The following is a 22298-nucleotide window of genomic DNA, read 5'->3' as shown; positions in this document are numbered from 1 at the left end:
TTTGTAAATACTAATAAAACTCTTTACAAAAAATCTATTCACGAAAGTTAGACAAAACGCAGACATTCTATCTCCAGCCTGCGCCCACTACATCTGTCGGTGCATAGCTTGAAGGCTACTTGGAACAGCGGTGTGACATTCAGTCCCTGTCTTTAGCAGACAAGTGTTCAAAAGTGCTGTGCAAAAGGCCGCCTGGCACAGCCTATCACTGGTCGGTCCAGCTGACAACAGACGCTTTGTAAGAACATCCCTCCATATCCAAGGCTGTCTGGGTCCTACAAATGACTGCGGTATCGAAGAAACTAAAAGCTGATGTATTCTACTTGCCTTGTGGGTGCACTCTGATCACAATGACCTCAAGGGTGTCTTCCTTCCCCTGACCTTTGCACTTCACACCCGCACTGCTAGCGCTCTGAAGCCGCTTTTAACCACAGTGAGCTAATGCATATAGACTTCAAATAAAATAAATGTGTGTCCTACGCTACTGGAGTGTGGAGAAAGATAGGCCAGTGCTCGCCATCCCAATTTGAAAGGCATTTTACACGGCGTAACCACGGATTCAATTTGATATGTTTTATGACCTTGCTACTACCACTAGCAGGTAAAGATACAAACTTCAATCAACATTAAGCACTAGCTTCAAACGGATGTATGACGGTACAACGCGTGGTATTACCACGCGTACCGTTACAATGCAGGTTTTACAACGCAAGTCGTTACAATGACTTGCGTTGGGGGGCGCTGGATAATGAATAGTTTAATTTACCATTCCAACTCCAGTCCCCGTGGATAGTAGGGAAGGTGTTGGATAGTAAATTAAACTATTCCCTATCCTAGAGCGCCCTCCAGCGAAAGTTGTTGTAACGACTTTCGTTGTAAAACCTGCGTTGTAATGGTACCGCGTTGTTAGAGTTTAGTTGTAAAGGATGTTCCCCGCTTCGAACAAAGTCGAAAGTATAAGAAATGTACTCACCTATTAAAATAACATATTTGATACTCACTTAAAAATATATTTTTGTATGATAAACTTATAAAAGTGGTGCGCTATACAACCAATCACCTCTCAGCCCTGAACAAACTCTCTATGAGAACAATACTGATAGGCTCTTGTCTCTATAGATCGACCACACGTTTAAAAAAAAAGTGTCCGAGCCAATGGGAATGTGGTATTTTTGGATATGATGTTACTTTGTTGTTCCTCATATAAATGTACTTATGTTTTACAGAAACTCTGTATATTTGACAGCTTTGGAACGCTAGTGTTCGCAGTATTCATGGGCATATGGGGTAAGATGACATTTATATTTCTTGGCACTTGGGTTGACTGCGACCCTTTGATGTACATTTCGTTACTTCCTGTCTCCGCTTCTTAGATAACGTTCTTAAATAGAGCTCGTTATAGTACAGATACAGTTGTAAGATCTTCAATTCTCCTGTATTTTATGTTCACTATTATTCAAATTAGTAAGTTAGTGTTAGGAAGGATATTAGTATTTTTATTTATGAGTAACATTAATAGACAACACTGGTACTTTAAAATAAACATTAATTCTGCTGCTACTAATGTAAGAAGAAGAAAAACAGCTGATCTTTTTGAAGTTATATAACGAACAGCACCACTTCCAGGGTACCCAGCACCTTACAAAACTGATAACAAACCTAGCTAGCACTGCTTTTATTATCCTCAGATTGATGGAGGAAGCATACAGGATTCAAACCTGTGACATACAAGTTGTAGACATGTCTATGTAACAGATACTTTAATCTACCAAGATACCCTAACTTCTTTTTATAGTATCAGTTCACTAATATGTTGAGGAAATAAAATACCTACTTTAAAAAGATGTCCTCCTAACAGCTGAAGTTTCAACTGTTCACACCTTCTACTTCTTGTCTGGTTTTCCCCTCCTCAGTGACTCTGTTTTTGGAGTTCTGGAAACGAAGACAGGCAGAGCTGGAGCACGAATGGGACACTGTTGAGTTCCTGGACCAAGAAGAACAACCTCTTCCAGAATATGAAGCAAAATGCACCCATGTAGTGATGAATCCAATCACACAGGTGAGTGGCATGCGAAGCGAGTGGGGCATGAAATGAACCTCAGCACAGACCACTTCGGTTTAGTCAAACAACTTTCAAGCTGGAACAGAAGGGATGTAGTCTCTTTTTACTATTTACTGCACAGGCTCCAGCCATCATGGTTCGAGAAATCCTGTGTTTTTGGTACAAACTCTCGCTTATGCCTGCAATAGGAGGGCAGTGTGGGTCCAGATCGCAGATGTTTGCATCAAGTGAAACCAGCAGCGAATCACTTGAACAAATAGCACATGTGCACTGTTTATGCACCTCGGAATAACGAATAACACAGTCTCCACTCATTCACCATTCCGAGGTGTGAAAACCCCCAATTCGCTCTCACAAGATATGGCCCCCATTGTGGTCAGAGCCTAAATTGCTCTTGCAGCTTTTCGGGGTTTGAAACACTATATGAAAACACATTATTCTTGTTGTTATGATTCAGCTCAAACATGCTTCACATTTGCTCCCCAAGGTACACTGGCCCTTCTATTTAAAAACAGAACACGTTAAAGCAAATTTAAATAAAATCGAGATGCTATATGTGATCATACACTCATCCGAATGAATCTCAATATTGCTATATGTTAATCAGTTATATGCTTCTCACCACAAACTGAATTCCCTCTAGAGCTCAAAGTGGAAGCCTCACATTTAAATTAAAAAAAAAAAAAAAATATATATATATATATATATATATATATATATATATATATATATATATATATATATATATATATATATATATATATATATATATATATATATATATATATATATATATATATATATATATATATATATATATATATATATATATATATATATATATATATATATATATATATATATATATATATAGTTTTTATTTTTTTTCTCAAAACCCCATTGGACGTTTGTGTGGTTATTTGTTTAGATGTACGTCTGCCAGATATGAGGCTTCCGTCCACAACAAAACTTGCCCTCTCCATACCCTTCCTTCCTTTATGTACGCCTCGGAAATTAAATTTGCATCCGGGTAACCGTGTCTTTATCAGGAATGAGGAGGGAGAGGCCGAGAGTGAAGAGGTCAGCACGTGCTTCCCGCCCCTTCCGCACATTATTTTAACCTGCAAGGGAAGCAGATAGCTAAACAATGTCATCGAGCAACATTGCCGGAAGCACAGATTTTTTTTGTCTAGAGAGTTTGCAAATACACTTTGTGTTTTTAAGGAGGTAAAGTTTCATTTTCAATATTCATTATACAAAATGAGATTCATGAAGGCCGCCTTATTAGTTGGATGTATTGTGTATGAATGTGATGAGTTGAAAAAGGGATTAGAGTTAGTGAGAACCAATGACATGCTAAAGGCAGTAGGCGAGAGACTGAATAGAAGTCTCTCAGAGAGACAGACCTCCTCGCCATTCCTACAATGCGCGTGTGGCTGCTCTCAGAGTTGCAGTCTGCTTCTCACCCCCATTCAACAGTCCGCCATGATTCTCTTTCTGGACACGGTGCAGGTATTTGAGGTTACCACTATCCCTGCACACTCTATCAATCCACCCACTTCTCAAGCTCTGCCTCAAAAAATGTGATCATTATGTATGATTTTAATCAAGGCTGCGATCGATTACCAGGTCACCCCAGTCGGCCCGGAAAGTCCTACAACTAGCAAGTGATGCGATAACTTTCTAATAGTTGAAAAAGAAGTTCATGATTGAAATTCTCATAGTGTACCCACAAACCCTCAAGATGGACCACTAGGGACAACCTATTTACCACAAGCCTCTCTTTAGAAACTACACATTATGCTCAGAACTCACTCTAGAATCAGTGCTCTCCAGATGTTTCTATACGGGTATTCAAGGAGGTTGGCACTTTACATGTCATCGACTGGAGGCAAGACTACATTCCTGAAATTAAACATTTAAACCACTGCCAAGATGAATGGCATAGGGTAATCATCACAATACATCTGTTTTTGAACAATGATTCCAGTCACTTAATAAGACAGTCTTCATATTGACATGGGCTGACCCCACCAAGGCTGATCGCAGCGGTCTGATAACCTTAAGAGCCTGCACTCCGACATACCCGTGCCGAGCCATATTGACTAAGTCCACCATACAGATGTATCTCACATCCCATAGATCAAAGGCTCTCCACATTCAAACTAAAATTAAATAATCTCACCATCTCTCTATTGGAGCTCTCATTAGCAGCCAAACTAGTGTTTAATGAAATACCCCAACCACCAAAGTTGTAGTTCTTTACTATAGCTGAGCCTCACCAAAACCTGGCTAATTGATTCCAACCCTCAACGTAATACAGATATTAATGATCCAAGACAAGGATTAAAGTGGTGCAGGCCCTTCAGGGACTCAGACTCCGCACTAGTAAGATGTTTTCTTTGAAACAAATCCCTATCGACCCCTACATTCACGTCCTTAACTTTATAAGCAAATATTTGTATCGACTTCTCAACAATGACTTTTAAGAAAACCTCATAAGGTATTCCATGTCAGCTATATAGTCTCTTTTTGCTTTTCATATGTTTTTATTTTTGTTGCTTCCTCAAAGAGTATTTGTTTTCAGTAGATGTTCTGTTTCTGTAGTTTTTTTATGCAATATGATTCTTAAATAGTTGATATGGTGAAGTGAGTCACATTCAAGTGTTGGGGTGAGTTCCGGTTGTGGGTGGTTGTTTATGACAGGGTTCATCAGGAGCTGAGACTGAGAGAGCACCTTTTTCACAATGCCCGTCAATTGGTTATAAAGGTGTTCAGAGTGCATTCACATCCTGTCTTTGGCCTCTCTGCAGAGTGACCAGAGCATTGGTCACATAGGGAGGCGGACAGACATTGGTTCAGACGCCGGAAGGGAGTTTTGTCCTGGTAATCCTTTTAGGCCAGATGGTGAGGAAGAGGACTGAGAAGGGCCGCTGGACCTTTTAACTGACCAGCTTCAAGAATCGGACTGGCAAATGGACCTGAGTGATGCCAATGGTCTGGACACCTCCCTTTTTAAAAAAAAAACATTTTTATTATTTTCTGAACATTCAGTTACAACATGCCATTGCTGTCTGCTCCCATCCCCTCCCCCACGGTCTAATTCCATACTTACTATATTCCCTCGATCAATGGTTCACCCCGTTACTTCCTGCTCATTTTTCTGAACACCCTCCCACCTTCCCTCCCCCCTCCCTACCTGGTGTGTCATCCTGTAACTATTCATGCCGAATTGTTTATTGATATCATATTTCTTCAGAGGCCATCCCATCTTGTGTGCTACTGGTCGGAGCTAGTACTGTTATTCTTTGCTTATTCGTCCTCCTGGAGGGTGTCAGCTAGTCCCTGTACCATCCGTTCCCATGACCTGGCTGTTTCAAAGTCCTTTTCTTTTTTTGTGCGTTGTGCCTGTGCGAATCTAAGCTTACTGTCACTGCTGGCCCACTTCTGCAGTTCTATTCTCCACCGTCCGCTGCTAGGGCTCTCTTTCGCCTTCCAGTGTCTCGTTATTTCCCTTTTGGCCAATAGCAACCCTAGGTCCCCAAATCTGCTTGTCAACTTCGTTTTGGATGTGTGGGGAAACCAATGTAATAGGCAAGTCGCCGTGTCATATGTTAGATTCCGTTCTGTGGCCTCGTTCAATATATTGCCCACTTCCTTCAAATAATCCCCTATCTGTGGACATTTCCATAGCATATGTTCTAATTCTACTCCTTCACTCCTACACCTGGGACACATCGCGTCGTCCACTCGGGAATATTTCTTAATCTTTCCAGGAGTCAGGTATGCCTTGTGCAATACAAAGAAGTGCACCAATTGGAATCGTGCATTCTTCGTGCCCTTCCAAGCTCTGCGCACTAAGCCTTCCCATGTCGTTTCCGGTATTGATTTTCCAATGCCCTATTCCCATTTCACTCTTAATCCCTCCAGTCCCTCCAGCTAGTCCTTCCTGTGACATCCTAGAATACAAACACGTGACCGCCTTGAAAGTCCCCGCCGCCATTACTACATATTGACACGCTTTCGTCATTTTGGGTTCTTTCGCTCCTTCGTGCCAGTGCCGCCTTATTGCATGTGTTTCCGCCGCATGTCACAAAAAGCTTCCCCTAGGGAGATCATACCTCTCCTGTAAGACTCCATACGGCAACAATTCCCGTTCCTCATCAAGTCCCCTATCATCTGTATCCCAGCATCCCCCCATTCCAACAATGGCGTCTAGTCACTCCCGTGTGGCAACGCTGTGAGCATCCCCAACAGTATCTCTGGCGCATATGGGTGTAATACTCCCGCTTTACGCTGGCTACGATTCCAGCACAATCGTAAAGTTTTTTCCTCCTGCGTTAACTCAGCAACGTCTAATTTTTGCTGTAATATTATATAGGGCAGCACATGTGTCGGTATTCTTTTCCCTCTCCGTGCCTCTGGGCCCCTAAACTCCCTCGCGACCTCCTGCGTTAGCACTTGTAGCTGTGCCACCAGATAGTATAACTCAAAATGTGGGACCGCTAGTCCCCCTTCTGCTTTCGGACGTGTCAAGGTGTTCAAAGCCACCCTTCTCCATCCTGTTCCCCACAGGAATCCTATTGTCATAGAACGCAGGGACCGAAAGATTGAGTTCGGTATCCAAACCTGCAATGTCCTGAAATAATACAGCAGTCGCGACAACGCTACCATTTTCAATAAAGCTATGCAGCCCATCACCGAGAGGGGTAATGTGGACCAGAAGGCCATACTACTCTTCAGGGCCCTCACGCATCTTCCTATATTCCCGTCCAATAGGTCAGCCGCTTGATGATATATGTTCACCCCCAGATATACCAGAGACGTCGGCTCCCAACGCAGCGCTCCTTCCCGTTCCGGTGGGCGCCCACCGTGCTTCACCGGGAACAGACACGTCTTGACCCAGATACCTCTCCAAACTGTGACAACAAGGATGCTGCCCCTTCCAGTGCTGCTTCAGTGTCCCCCAGAAACATCAGCAGGTCGTCCGCGTATAATGATATATTCTGCTGGTCGCCTCTGAAGACTAAACCTTCATAATATCTTCCTAGTCTTGCTCTCGCGGCCAGGGGCTCCATCGCCAATGTGAATAACAGCGGAGATAGGGAGCATCCCTGCCTCGTCCCTCGTGCCACTCCATATTGATGAGATACTAGCCCTCCAACTTTCACTCTAGCCACTGCATTCATATAAAACACCTCCGTCCAATGCACAAAACCTTCTCCTAGCCCAAAACGCCCCAGGGTCGCACTCCGGTATCTCCATTCTAAGCTATTGAAGGCTTTTTCTATATCCACTGACAACACTACTGGGTTCACAACCTCCTGATCCACCTCTCCCATAATCCGTATTAGCTTCCGTATATTATTAGCTGTGTTCCTGGTCGGGATGAAACCCGCCTGGTCCTCATGTACCAGTTCCGTCATATGCTGCATCAAGCGGGTCGCCAGTATTCTGCTCAAGACCTCATAATCTGTGGTCAGCATTGATAATGGTCTATCTGTACCATCTTTCCCTAGTTTTAATAGCGGAAAAACCAGCGCCTCACTCATGGTGTTAGGGAGATAACCCAGTTCCCTCGCTTCATTGTAAACCTCCAGCAATCGAGGGGCCAGTAGGTCAATAAAGTGTAGATAGAATTCTACTGGTAATCCATCTACCCCTGGCGTCTTATTACGAGCCATTTGCTTAATAGCACATCGTATCTCATCTATTGTAATTTCCCTGCCCAAACATTTTGCCTGCTCTGCTGTCTGTGGTAGGGGAGCAGCATCCAAAAAGGCTTCTATATCCGATTTCATTGCCAGCAGATTGCTTTCATACAATTTTAACCTGTGCAGAATTTCCCGTTGCGTAAATACTGTTTCCCCTCCCTGATCCTTTTAGGACAAAATCGGAGAACCCCGTTATATCAGGTTGGCTATCCATGCTAATAACGTTCCGGCTTTGTCCCCCTCAACATACATTCTTGCAGTATACTCCTTAAAGTCATAACTTCTCAATCTTTCTACCTCCACCGCTACCGCAAGTCTTCTTGCCTGTCTGGATGGCCTGGACGAGCCCGTTCAACAGTCCTCAGCTTGTCTTCAGCCTTTTCCACGTCTTGTAACAAAACCTTCCTGACCACTACATGTTTACTAATGCAGATCCCTCTTATCACTACCTTGAATGCGTCCCATTCTACCGCCCTAGTTGTGTCTGTGTTCTCATTTTCAGTGAAGTAGTGTGTGATCCCCTTCTCTATGGCACTATGAAAGGCCGTGTCCTACAACATGTCCGGCCGTAGCCTCCACGTTGGAATAGCCGACCGCGTCGCCATCCATCGCAAGTCAAATAGCAGTGGGTAATGATCTGACAATGTTCGTTTGAGATATTCTATGTAAGTTACTGATGGAGCCATCTGCGGCGAGCACAACACTGCATCCAATCGAACATGTAGCTCGTGTACCGCTGAGAAGTAAGAGTAGTCTTTCTCCTGAGGATGGTGTGTGCGCCATATATCTATCAGCCCCCATTTGGTCTGCCAATTCGACCTACTCCTAGCCATTCTACGCACCGGGGAATCTAGCAAAGGCGGGTGCGATCTATCCAGGGACACATCCACAATGGAGTTAAAGCCTCCTCCCATTATCACTGGTCCGGCAATATAGTGGGCCAGCGCACTTGACAACCTCTCAAAAAAGGATCCCTGGTCTGTGTTTGGGGCATAAATACTGCATAGCGCAACCTCCTGCCCTCTCAATCTCCCTTCTGCCGCTACGAATCTGCCTTTAGGGTCTACAGTTTGCTTCGTTACTTGAAATGGCACCCCTGCTCTTACCCATATCAATACACCTATCGCAAACGCTGAGTGTGCCGTGCTGAATACCTGCCCCCTCCATCTACGTTGCAAAGCCAATCCCTCTTCCTTAGTGAGGTGTGTTTCTTGGAGCAGCGCTATATGTATTCCTCTCCTAACCAAATAGGCGTGTATCTTATGTCTTCTTGTCATTGTGTGCAAGCCTCTCACATTCCAGGTTATGCATCTTAAATGAGGTATTGTCCCCATTGTTGCTTAATATCCGATGCTCTATCTCTCCGTACATTTTCGACACACCAGGAACCCCCCCTTTTCCCTACCCTTCCCCAACTCCCTTCCCCCCTCCCCCTCCCGAGAGCAGGACCTAGAACAACATGCTAGCCCCCATCCAAACCTTTGTAACAACTTAATCGTCACTTAATCCACCAGTCGTCACTGATGGCGTACCTTAAGGGCAACAGAGGGTGCTTGGTGCCAAACTGTGGTCTTGTACTGTTCTCGATTTTAATCTTGCCTGAACCCCCCTCCAGATACATTCTCTTCCCTTATCCCACCTCCCGTCCAGACATTATATCAGCCTGTAACGTGTCACGCCTGCTTGATCCCGTTGCTTCTATTTTGTGTCTAGCCTCAAGGTCCACAGTGACATTTATTCAATAAGGTCCTCTTGCTTGCAATAGTTCCAACCAACCTTCCCCACTTCCCACTTCCCCAAGCCAGTCCTTCAACATCTTGTTCTACTCATCCAACAGTTCGTCCGCTGTTCCCGGAGTGACTCTCTGTGTTTGTACACTATCGGCTCCTGATGAGTTAGTGTCCGAATGGTCGGCTTCCTTCTCAGCCACAAACACCTTTTTCTCTTTTCGTCCCTCTTCCTTGCTCTTCTCTTGCTTGCTTGCCGCGTGGCTAGAGGCCCAACCACCGCTTCCTGCCTTTCGCGGCCTGGTCAAACCTGCGCGCCGCCGCCATTTTCCTCTGATCTCCTCCGATCTCCTCCTCCGTTTCCGGGGTGTATTGCTCTGGAGCCCTTTGGTTTCAGTGACCCGAGCAGGCCCCGTCGTTTGGTTACTCAGCCTGTCTCCCCTTTTCGAGAGTGCTGCGTTGTTCCCTTTCTGCTCAGATCCGATGCAACGGTCGCTTCTCCGGCCTCCGTCACAGCCGACCCCCTCATGCAGGCGTCGCCATTTCCTTCACCGCCTCGGCCTCCGATCATCCCCCCGGTTTCAACCCACTAGCCTCGACGTAGTCCCGGTTTGGGTGCAGATTAGTGACCCGGCGTGGTACCCAGGTCCTCTCTCACTGTCCGGAGGGGTTCGGGTTCGGTTTCATCAGTTTTTTCAGGATTTCTATGGGGTTTTCCGCAGAGCTCAGCGCTCACGCTGCCATCCGCATCGGCCTCCAAGCCACGCCCACTTGACACCTCCCTTGACATTGACTTGCTGTCTCCCCCTACTGTGGCTACAGAGAAGGGAGCTTCCTATGCTGTGGTGGTGAGGAGGGCAGCCAAGGTCCTCTGCCTCCAGCTCTCTACCGTGGCAGTCAGGACTAACCTTCTGACTGAGGTGTTTCAGCCTGCGTCTTCCACTCCTGAACACCTTTTGCCTTCAATAAAGCCCTCACGGCTGTCATTCTGGGAACTTGGTCCAAGCCCAGTGCAGGGACTCCTGTGTATAGAACGATTGCCTGCTGCCACCTCCTCTCGTTCCTGACCCCACACCCCTTCCCTGAGAGCTTGGTCATCCTAGCCTCATCATCGAAAGGCGTATTCCCTTCTGCTCCTCCAAATAGGAAATGCAAGAAGCTGGACCACCTTGGGAAGAGGGTGTTTTCTACCTCCAGCTTGGCATGGAGGTCAGTGAATACCTCTTGCCTTTAGGGCCAATACTTCCATACTATCTGGGATGCAGGCGCGCAGGTGCTGCCTCAGTGTCGTTATCTCTGAAACAGTTGCAGACGGGAGAGACGCGGCCAAAGTCACCATACGATGTGGACTGGATACCACCAACTCACTGGGCAGAACGATTGCCACGTCGGTAGCACTTACACGCTTCGCCTGGTTGAGAATTTCTGCCTTCTCAGGGGATCTCTTCCTTGATGGACATGTCCTTTGATGGCACTGACCTTTTTGACAACAAGGCAGACTCAACGCTTGAGCGATTCAAGGATTCTCGAGCTATGGCCAGATCCTTGGGCCTTATGGCTACTTCCAGTCCACCTCACCCTGCCTTTTGTCCCTTTCGTGGCTACAGAAGGGGCGGCCTTCACCCTACTTTCTGGAACCCAAAAAGGATGGAGGCCTGTGTCCTATTCTAGACCTTTGGGCCCTCCAATTCTTCCTCCAGAAGGAGAAGCTGAAAATGCTCACCCTAGCCCAAGTTCTGTCTATCCAAATAAAGTGCTGCTTCATACAAAACCTTTTTTCCTTCCTAAAGTCGTCACGCCTTTTAATGTGGGACAATCTATCACTCTGCCCACCTTTTACCCACCCCCACATCCCTCCAAAAAGGAGGAGAGACTCGACCGTCTGGACCCAAAGCGTGGCCTGTCTTTTTATCTTGATCGCACCAGAGACTTCCGGATGAATGATCAGCTCTTTGTTGGTTATGTGGGTGCCAAGAAAGGTCGGGCTGTTTAAAAACAGACCATCTCCTGGTGGGTTGTTCTCTGCCTCAAAGTATGCTAAGCCTTTGTGAATAAAGAACCTCCTGTGGGGTTGCGTGCGTACTCTACCAGAGCAACAGTGGCAACCACGGCATTAGCACGTGGAGTCCCAGTCCTTGACATGTGTCCGGCAGCAACGTGGGCATCCCTGCACACGTTTAGCAGACACTACTGACTGGACATCCAATCCAGAGAGACGGTACTTTGTCCGTTCTTTCCTCCAAGACTACCGGGTATGATCTCGGTTCACAGACCCTCCTCTGGGGATGGTATTGCTGGGGTATCTATTCTAAAGTAGGGAATCTACAACTAATAGTCTCTATCAGATGAACAAGTTACTTACCTTCAGTAACGATGTTTCTGGCAGATACATATATTAGTTATACATTCTTTACTGCCCCATCCATCCTTCTCACTCTGCGAACTGATTAATAGGGATAGGGACTCCCCTACAGATCCCTAGTTTTGATGCACCAGTGGTCACTGTCTTTCATAGCTCAGTGCTTCTGGTGTGGAAAGTTGTGTTAAGAACCGACATCAACACGCATGGGCAGCAGGGCCGGACTGGGACCCAAAACAGACCTGGCAGTTTTGTCGGACAAGCCCCATAGGGGACTGGAGGGTGTGCAAGTGTGAAGCACTGCTGTGTTGTTGTTTTTTTAATGGGGGGCCGATATTGCAGCACTGCTGCAAAACCAGTCGCCAATAACAAAACCAGCTGCTACAGCTGCAAAACTGGCCCCACCCTTCCAGCCTCTCGGGGAAACGCCTGATGCCCGCTATGGCTTGCCCAGCCCTGATGGGGGGCTTCTATGTAGATCCAGCGACATCATCCCGGCGCCGACAACAGATGCGGAGCCGACCGACGTCACCTAACAAGGCGCAGGGGTACTGCTGAAGAAAAATTTCTAGATCCAGACTGTTGCCTGGGGGAAATTCCAAGGTAAGGAGTCTACAACTAATATATGTCTCTACCAGGTACATCATTACCAAAGGTAAGTAACTTGTTCTAAGCGAAATAAATACACAGCTGTTCTAATATTGATTGTGCAAATCAAAAGAATATGTAGTGGGTGTGATGAGGTGGGTTTTGTGTGGGGAATAGTGGGGAAGTCAAGGAGATGAAAATATGTGCATGCCAAAGGAGAGAGGGAATAGACTGTTCTGAAGAGGCAAGAGATGCAGATGGAGGATATTCAGAAAGATGCATAGAGAAACTGGCTAAAAGTGTCTACCAGAGTTGGAGTCTTTAGAGTAATGGTGTGTGTAGGAGAGTAGGGGCACAATTGAGACTCTCAGAAGACCTCTTTCCACAGATCTTGTTTTTTTTAATTCACAGTCTTGTGTTTTCAGAATGTAAACATTTTCAGCTCGTATTATACACCCCAAAATCATGGTTGTTGCTCGTTTATTTCATACTGCTAACAAGCATTGTCAAAGTCAGGCGATATGGCTGGCTTTTGGCATATTTCCATTGTTGTGTTAGAAGTCTGGATGCAATATCAGAAAACTTACCAAAGCCCCAAATACTGGTCAGGTGGCACACGGTATGAAGCACAGGATGTTCAAAACACACCTTTAATTACACAGACAAAAGTATTGGAAAGGATTGATGGGTATGCTTCTTTGGCCACGCCACTTTTAGACTCCGTCCCCCCCACAACATTTTCATCCCACTTATAGCACTGCGTTACTACAAATATGTGTATATTCTTACTTTAAAAAGCAAAGAAACCTTTCATGCACTGCAACGAAAATCAATTAATTTAAAAAGCAGTAAGGTGAGGCATGAGATGCACTGCTATACCTAACATACAAGGGTTCATGGTTCTACCTAAATACAGAAGCGTAAACAAATTTGACCAAAAATCTGATCTGCTTTTATTGGAAGGAATGAAGTATTTCATTCAGAACCTTCACCAAGCCATGTTTGCAATGTGAACAGTGAAATATCACAAAATACTGACGAGTGAGGGATACAGGATAACACTTGCTTACTTGCCCTAGCACCTCGTAGTTTCCGCTTCCACTGCTGCCCTCGCGGTCTAGTCTGCTTAGACTATATTTTTAGATGGAAACCGACACACGCAGTCGATAGCAGTAGGACTTCGTGCCTAACCCCAGCATTGATTTTAATACATTGTTCATTGACTTTTATACGTATTTTTTAAATTCTAATTGTGGTGTATGCAAATGCTCTTAGAAATCCGTATTTGTAGCTTCCCTTACTTGCACTAGTACTTTAATAACTGTTTTGCCTTCCTGTTCACTCCGCTTCTCTTGTGCTTTCTTCACTTGCCCATGTCTGCCACGGCTGATAGCCGATTGTGCAGATGGCCAGTCTGCTACTATTGGGCGCCTCACTTCCGCCCTCGTAGTTTCCGCTTCCACTCCTGCGCATGCAGTCTAGTCTGCTTAGACTATATATTTAGATGGAAACCGACATGCACAGTCGATAGCGGTAGGGCTTAGTGCCTAAACCCAGCATTGATTTTGATATTATGTTCATTGATTTTTATACGCATTTTTGAAATTGTAATTGTGATGTATGCGAATGCTCTTAGAAATCCTTATTTGTAGCTCTTACTTGCACTAGCACTTTATTAACTGTTGTGGCTTTCTGTTCACTCCGCTTCTCTTGTGCTTTATTCACTGGCCCCAGTCTACCATGGCTGATAGCCGAGCAATTTCAGGAGGAAAACACAGGATATCAAAGCTATCCTTGTAAACTGTCGCTCCATGCAAAAGCATGCGTTACATATTCAGGACTTATTATTAGATGAACAGCCTGATCTTCTATTTCTTACAGAGACATAGCTGTCGGATGCTTGAAACTCCACGATTGCGATGGCCATTCCCATTGGCTATAATTTTCTTAGGAAAGATCGTTCTGGGTGGAAAGGGAGGGGGATCACTTTAATTTATAAGCACATTTTCGACTGTTCCCTCATTTCGCTGGAAACCATAGAGAACACAGAGTCCTTAGGTTTCCATTGTATTCTGTCCCCTCAGCAAAGCATCGCAGGCTTTCTGATTTACAGACCCCTGGGCCCTATCAAAAATGTTATCAATTCATTAAATTCTGTTATCTCCTCCTTGCCCTTAAAATATAAATACTGACTGATCTTGGGAGACTTCAATATGCATATGGAGAATGGGAATGATCCCCAATCTAATCTCTTGCTGGAGACGCTGTTGACCTTTAAGATGCTTGCTTCTATCTCCTCGGCCACCCATGAGAAGGGTCATACCCTTGACCACATTTTTCATACCTTTGACTTGTAAGCCAGTCCTCCTTTGCCTATCACTTGGTCTGACCACTTCCTTCTTAAATTTGGTATCCCCTACGCTGCCTCAGCCCCTCGGGCGATCGTAGGGCCAAAGGCCCATAGGTATAGATCCTTCCCCAACATATCCATCCCAATGTTAGCCGGCACCTTGGGCCTCTCTCGACCAGAGGTGTCTAACGCCCCACATCTAGATGCCCTCCAAATAGACTCCTGGCTTCCGACCAAATTGAGGCAGTGGCTCCGATTGTGTCCCGCTCCTCGAAGAGGTCAGATGCATCGGCACCCTGGTATAGTGATATTCTTAGAGCTAGCAAAAGGAACTGGCGCAAATTATACCTGCCTGATAACAGGAAAGTGTATAAAGATAACTTAAAAGCTAATTATTCCTTGGTAAAAGCAGCCAAATCAAACTTTTTCCAAACTAAGATTGATACTGCCAAAAATAAAAGGAGGGACATTTTTAGAAAAGTTAAATCCTTTTCCTCGCCAAAGGCTGGCTCAATTGAAGAGCCATGCAAAGAAGCATGGTCAAAGCAGGTTGGCCAATTTTTTAATGATAACATTTCCGTGATCCAACAAGCTTTATCAAATATCTCGGAAGATGAGCTATCTTTTTACCATAAAGTTGATAACAAATTTCATTGTCGTATCCCCCCCTTCAACTGAGGCATAGGAGTGACTAATCTCCACCTCTACTACCTGGCCACGAGACTTATCGTGGTCAACGATTGGTTTCCGGGCGGCTGGTCCGACCCCGCATACTGAGTGGAACTCCACACAACGGACTTCACGCAGATCCAGGCATTTTTATATGTCTGCCCGGTGCCGCAGGATCTGCCCCCTGTCACTAGGAGGGTGCTCTTGGCCGGACGTACAGCCCTACGCCATGTACAGTGGGACCGGAAACTCACTCGGCAAACACCGCTCTGGAGTGGGGCATGGTTATGAGAGGACTCTTCCCTGCAAGGGTTCGCCGCTGGGACCTCGTTGGGATCTCGCTGCTCGGAGATGTGTGGGTGGGAGACCACATTCGATCCTTTGCTGATCTGCAACTACGTCACGCCCTACTTCATTCCCAATTCTATAAATACCTACAACTCCGACATGCCCTTCATACTCACATTTCATCCCTACCTCTCTCCCAGGTGATGATGGAGAACCTGGGGAAGTGGGGAGTGTCCCACATATACCGGTCACTGGTGAACAATGGTCCTGCATCCCTGGCCCAGCTAAGGGCTCGATGGGAGGGCTGGTTGGGCCCCCTAGAAGAGGCGGACTGGCGAGATGTCCTAATGGCACCCAAACCCTTACCACATCCTCCGAGTTGCACCTGGTCCAACTTTATTACCTTCATGCAGCATACCTCACTTTGGCGCGCCTATTCCGGACCCATATGAGATCCTCCCCAGTTTGTGCTCGCTGTGAGTCTGCCCCAACTGATTCCTATCACATGGTATGGCAATGCCTGGCTTTAGCGCCGTTCTGGAGAGGGGTTGAGCTTGAGCTCACGCAGGCCCTGGGATGGGAGGTTCCCCAAGATCCGAGACGCATGCTGCTGGGGGTGTTCGGCGGTCTTGATGGCTCTAGGGCAGACAAACGCTACCTGGGGACGCCCGTGGCAGTAGCAAAAAGAGATATAGCAGCGCTTTGGTCCCAGGCTAGGGCGACAACTGTGCGGAAACGGAGGAGAGGAGTGGACTGGTGTGGAATACAGGAAGAATCTCTTTTTGAAGCCCGGGGCTGCCCCGATTTATTCGGTAAAGTGTGGGGTAAATGGTTTAATCTGCTACCAATGTGATGACCAGTCTAATCTTGTCTATCTGTGATGGTTATTTGGACTGCCGTGCCCAGCCCGCTGGGGTGCCCTTGCCTTTGTCGACTGTGCATACGGCTTTGTTTTTTTTAATGATAAATGATCTGCTGCCAATGAACTTACGTGTTATTAAAAACGCAATAAAGTTGATTAATTTAAAAAAAGTGAATAACAAATTTCATAACCTGGATCCCCCCATCCTTACACGCTTTCCCAGAACTCCAGCTGGAAGAGTCATTGTCCCTCCTCCTAAGCATTAAGTCTGGCTCCCCGTCCGACATTGTCCTGCAAACATCCTGACACTACCAGCCCCCATCATTCTCCCTACAGTGCATCAGCTTGTTACTGCCTCCCTCACACCAGGCATTATGCCAAATCATGGATGCATGCTAAGATTCTTCCATTGATAAAAAAGGCAAACGCCAACCCAAAGGATCTGGCGAATCATAGGATGATCTCTCTGCTTCCGGCTCTCTAAGGTTTTGGGGAAGCACGTTAACATGGCCTTGCAAAATCATACTGGAAGTGACAGAGCACATCAGGGGAAATCTTGACCAGAGAGGAAAGGCCATTTTGATATTGCTCGATCTGTCAGCGGCCTTTGATACTGTCCCACATGATAGGCTCCTAAATAAGCTTGTAGACATCGGCCTATGTGGGACCGCCCTGAGCTGGCTGTCCTCTTTTTTGGGTAATAGATCTCAGGATATTTGGCTCCCTCTGTTTTCATTGCCGGTGCCGGCCTCTGACGTGGGTGTCCCTCAGGGCTCTATTCTCAGCCCCACCCTTTTTAATATCTATTTATCACCCCTTGCATCCATGGTAGAGGCAGAGGGGCCAAAATGATTTCCTATGCCAACGACACTCAGCTGATCTTCTCCTGTGATACAGCCTCCGACCTTGATGGGGCTAGGGTCAGGGCTTGTCTCACCAAGGTGTTCAACTGGTTCAGAATCAATCAGCTTAAGTGTAACCCAGACAAAACAGAAGTGGTTTTCTTCGGATACTCGGAAACCCCTGGGTGGCGCTCCTGGTGGCCTGAGGATCTGCCGCCCCCACCTGTAGAAAAGGAGAAAGCCAAAAACATAGGAATCATGTTAGGCAATACTCTCTCCATGCGATCTAAGATTCAAAATCTTACTGGAACATGTTTTGGTATCCTCTGAATGCTAAAAAAAATTCCTGCCACTACTTCCCCTGGAAAACAGTAAGATCGTAGTGCAAGCAATGGTGACCTCAAAGCTTGATAATGTCAATTGCCTGTACCTAGGTATTTCTAAATCTTTGATCCAGCGTTTACAGGTGGTCCAAAACGCGGCGGCCAGAGCCATTCTTAAACCTAAACCTCGATCTAATATAACCCCAATTCTTACATCGATACACTGGCTTCGTATAAAAGAACTCATAGACTTTAAAGTCCTGACGATCTTCTTTAAAGCATTCCACAACGTAGGAGCTGGCTACCTAATCAAACTGGTTAACCACTACACTACCTCTAGATCGTTACGCTATTCCAATGCCAATCTGGCCAGCGTGCCCAGGATACGCCTGTCCCAGACGGGAGGCAGATCCTTTGCTTTCCTTGGTGCGAAACTGTGGAACAGCCTTCCGATGTCCCTCAGGCTTAATACAGACCTACTTTCCTTTTGGAAAAAATGTAAAACCTGTCTTTTTAATTATTAATCTGGGTCCTTTTTCACTGCCCCCCCCTCCCCAGCGCTGTCAAGGCGCCAGGACACTCTAGCTTGAGTAGGTGTGCGCCCATACAAATATACTATATCATTTCATTTCATTTCATTTGAGATGTGGCCCTCGAATATGACTCGTTACTACGCAAACAAATACTTTGCATGCCTTTAGTACGTAGTTTTAACATCGCAAATACTATTACTACACATTTTTTTAATGCGCATGCTTTTATTTCGCAACTTCATCATATAGTATAAAAAATGCTTTTACTTCGCATTTAAATGTAACGCATACATCTATAACGCATTTTTTGCTCCTTTTTGATTATAATTTAATTACTAAATGACTCTCTCTCTTCATTTCTCGTTTTTCGATCAAAAGTCTGACTCAGTTCTACTTCTTACTAACTTTCCTTGTTCACTTTGTTTTCTCATTTTGAAGTCTATTACTTTGCTTCTCCTCCCTAATCCAACTATCCTCCCTCCACTCTCCTTCAATTTAGAAGTATTTTGTTTAATAAATAATGTCATCTTTTTAAAGCTCTTACCTGTACAGCAGTCTTCTATGCTCCTCGTACTTGGCTCGTCGATCCTCCAAATTACATTGTTACGTTCTTGCGTCTATCTACTTCATTTTCCTAAAAATAGAAATGGACAATTGTATGATTTCAATTCATTAAAAAGTGTTAGAAAACGCTTATAATACATACTTATTAACTGCCTACGACCCCATAACCACAACTCCTGCCCTATCCTATGTACAACACACACGACTTTTGCCTTCCTCTTGCTACATTTCTCATTTTCGTCTTCTATGCACGCCTCTCAAATACACTGGGCGCGCTCTCTGTAATTACTTGGTCGTCCACGATCCAACCATACCTTCCTGCTGTGCCTAAGGCTGACGATCCTGTCCGCTGTCATGGTGACCCCGGTGTTTCGCCACAGAGGTGTGCCCCTGTACACCATAGTGGAATCAGATGTGCATTCATTAAGACTCTCCATGTTGTGCAGCCTTGATGGCGGTGAGCGGTGTTCGTCTCCCCCACCACCCCCCACCGCTTGTTAACAACAGTTACATTGCATCTAATTTGATGTTTCTGATATGCGTAGTAACGGTATTTTGAAATTAAATCACTCACTCAAAACTCACGTTTTTCAATGATTACTCTTTTTTATAAATAAGATGCAATGCGTTATGGTAGTTGCGTAGTAACGGCATTTGCGTAGTAGAATCATGCGTAATCAATGCATGCAAAGTAATGGAACGTGCTAAGTAAAAGATGCGTATAAAAGGTACTACGAAGTAGTGGCCGCAAACTAAAATAGTTTACCGTGGCCCTCTGCACCATACAGTGATAATACATCTTATTTCATCATCCACTCCCTTGTCCCAGCCCTAACTTAGGTGAGGTGTGTGCACCTCCCAGACAGGCACCCTACCACCCACCTAAATTAAAAAAAAAACAGCCCTGGATCCTCACTGTCTGTCGCTCCACCCCCACTCAGCCCACGTATATCCAGAGCACTACCAACCAACTCCCCTGTGTGTCTGTCCCTCGACAAACCCCATTCTGTAGTCCCATCAGGGGGTCTACCTTTATTATTTTCAGGGTCTGGGAGCTCTCAGTGTTTCCCATTCCCCATAGTCCCCTTTTGTCTTTCCTGCAACACTTTCAGATGTTCTCCTTGCAGACTGTCCGCTGAGTGGCTGGGGTGCCATGGCCAGCATTTGCTCTAGGGTTTAAATGCTGCAAATTCAAGATCGTTTTTCTATGTGTCCTCCACTTTCATGTTCTGTGGTTGTTCCTCCAATCCCCTGATATTCCTTTGGGAGGGTTTCAATAGGCCTGCCTGTCTGTCGTAGGAGTTCATAAATTCACCCTTAATGACAGTTCTCCTGAGGTGTGGTTTCTGTATTGCTGCTGTTTTCAATGCAGACTCCTCCCTTTTTTTGTCTTGCGTGCCCCTGGTTTTTAGCAATACGTTCAGGTCTTGGTTTTTTGTTTCTTAGAGTTTTCCATAATCAACTGGGTGTATTCTATGAGCTTTGATTGTTCCACGGCTACCTTTTATTTTTTACAGCGCTTTGGTCTGAGTGTCTTTCATGTTTCTGCATTCTAAATGTTGATTTTTCCTGATTAAGTAGTAGACCGTGTCACTTACTAGTCTTGATCGGTTGTCTATGCTGCTGGTATGTTTTGTACCTTTCTTTTGTTATCACTTTCTTCTGCAGTGCTCACTATCTTAGAGGGGCAACCTTGACGTTACCTTGTTCAGCCAGGCTACGGTTGAGGGTAGGTTTTTGCACATTTTGGTTCTGTGATGTGCACGATAACCCTCTGGTTTGCTGTTTTTTCCTAGATTAATCAATCAATCAAAATACTTGTAAAGCGCGCTACTTACCCGTGAGGGTCTCAAGGTGCTGATGGGTGGGGAGGGTGGGGGCGCCGCTACTGCTCGAAGAGCCAGGTCTTGAGGAGTCTTCTGAAGGCGAGTAGGTCTTGGGTCTGCCGTAGGTGGGTAGGGAGGGTGTTCCAGGTCTTGGCGGCGAGGTAAGAGAAGAATCTGCCGCCGGAGGTAGTACGTTGGATTCGGGGGACAACTGCAAGGGCGAGACTGGCGGAGCAGAGCTGGTGGGTAGGGGTGTAGAAGCTGAGTCTGCTGTTCAGGTAGGCCGGTCCGGCGTTGTGGAGTGCCTTGTGTGCGTGGGTGAGGAGTTTGAAGGTGATCCTCTTGTCGACAGGGAGCCAGTGTAGGTCTCTCAGGTGGGGGGTGGTGTGGCTGCGGCGAGGGACGTTGACTATCAGTCAGGCGGAGGCATTTTGGATGCGTTGTAGTCGTCATAGGTGTTTGGCTGGGATTCCTGCGTAGAGTGCGTTGCCGTAGTCTAGTCTGCTACTGACGAGGGCCTGTGTCACCGCTCTTCTTGTGTCGTTGGGATCCACTTGTAGATCCTGCAAAGTATGCAGAGGGTGCTGTAGCAGGAGGAGGAGATGGCGTTGACCTGTTAAGACATGGAGAGGGAGGAGTCGAGGATGAATCCTAGGTTGCGTGCATGGTCGGGGGTGTCGGTGCTGTCCCCAGTGTGGTCGGCCACCAGGAGTCGTCCAAGGCTGAGGGGGTGGGTCCGAGAATGAGTACCTCCGTCTTGCCCGAGTTCAGCTTCAGACGGCTGTTCTTCATCTAGTTGGTGACGGCCTTCATTCCCTCGTGGAGGTTGGTTTTGGTGGTGTGCGGGTCCTTGGTAAGGGAGAGGATGAGCTGGGTGTTGTCTGCGTGGGAGATGAGGTTGAGGTCCTGTTGGCGGGCCACTTGTGCGAGGGGGCCATGTAGACATTGAACAGCATCTGGCTGAGGGATGTACCCTGGGGAATGCCGCAGATGATGTCGGTGGCCTCGGATCGGAAGGGCGGGAGGCGGACGCTCTGGGTTCTGCCGGAGAGGAAGGACGTGGTCCAGTCGAGGGCCTTCTCTTGGATTCCGGCTTCTAGGAGGCGTGTCTTTAGAGTGCGATGGCAGACCGTGTGGAAGGCGGCTGACCGGTCCAGGAGGATGAGGGCTGATGTTTCGCCGTTGTCTAGTGGACGCCTTATGTCGTCTGTGGCGGCGATGAGGGCGGTCTCGGTGCTGGGGTTACGTCTGAACCCGGACTGGGACGGGTCCAGGATGTTGTGTTCCAGGTGGCGGGCCAGTTGCATGTTGACGATTTTCTCGATGACCTTCGCCAGGAACGGGAGCAGGGAGATGGGCCGGAAGTTCTTGAGGTCCTTGGGGTCCGCCTTCGGCTTCTTGAGGAGGGCGTTGATTTCGGTGTGTTTCCAGCTTTCCGGGAATGTTGCTGTTTCGAAGGAGATGTTGATGACCTTCCATAGTTGGGGTGCGATGGCAGCGTCTGCTTTGTTGAATATGTGGTGTGGGCACGGGTCTGACGGGGATCCTGAGTGGATGGAGTTCATGATCTTGCGTGTCTCGTCGTTGTTGA

General features: G+C 46.4%; 1 protein-coding gene across 2 annotated transcripts in view; it reads left to right on the top strand.

The window, feature by feature from the left end:
* ANO6 (anoctamin 6) overlaps positions 1–22298 on the top strand; it is a 503549-nt gene that overhangs the window by 418438 nt on the left and 62813 nt on the right. For both annotated transcript variants that reach the window (XM_086919093.1, XM_086919092.1), the window contains exons 10-11: positions 1227–1287; positions 1914–2059. In XM_086919093.1, the coding sequence (XP_086775219.1) occupies positions 1227–1287; positions 1914–2059 (207 nt within the window). The remainder of the gene's footprint in view (positions 1–1226; positions 1288–1913; positions 2060–22298) is intronic.

This window comes from Lissotriton vulgaris, chromosome 1_1 (assembly GCF_964263255.1).
Source record: "Lissotriton vulgaris chromosome 1_1, aLisVul1.2, whole genome shotgun sequence".
NCBI classification, from domain to species: domain Eukaryota; kingdom Metazoa; phylum Chordata; class Amphibia; order Caudata; family Salamandridae; genus Lissotriton; species Lissotriton vulgaris.
The sequence above is the reverse complement of the archived record's forward strand: the minus strand, read 5'-3'. Positions and strand labels throughout refer to the sequence as shown.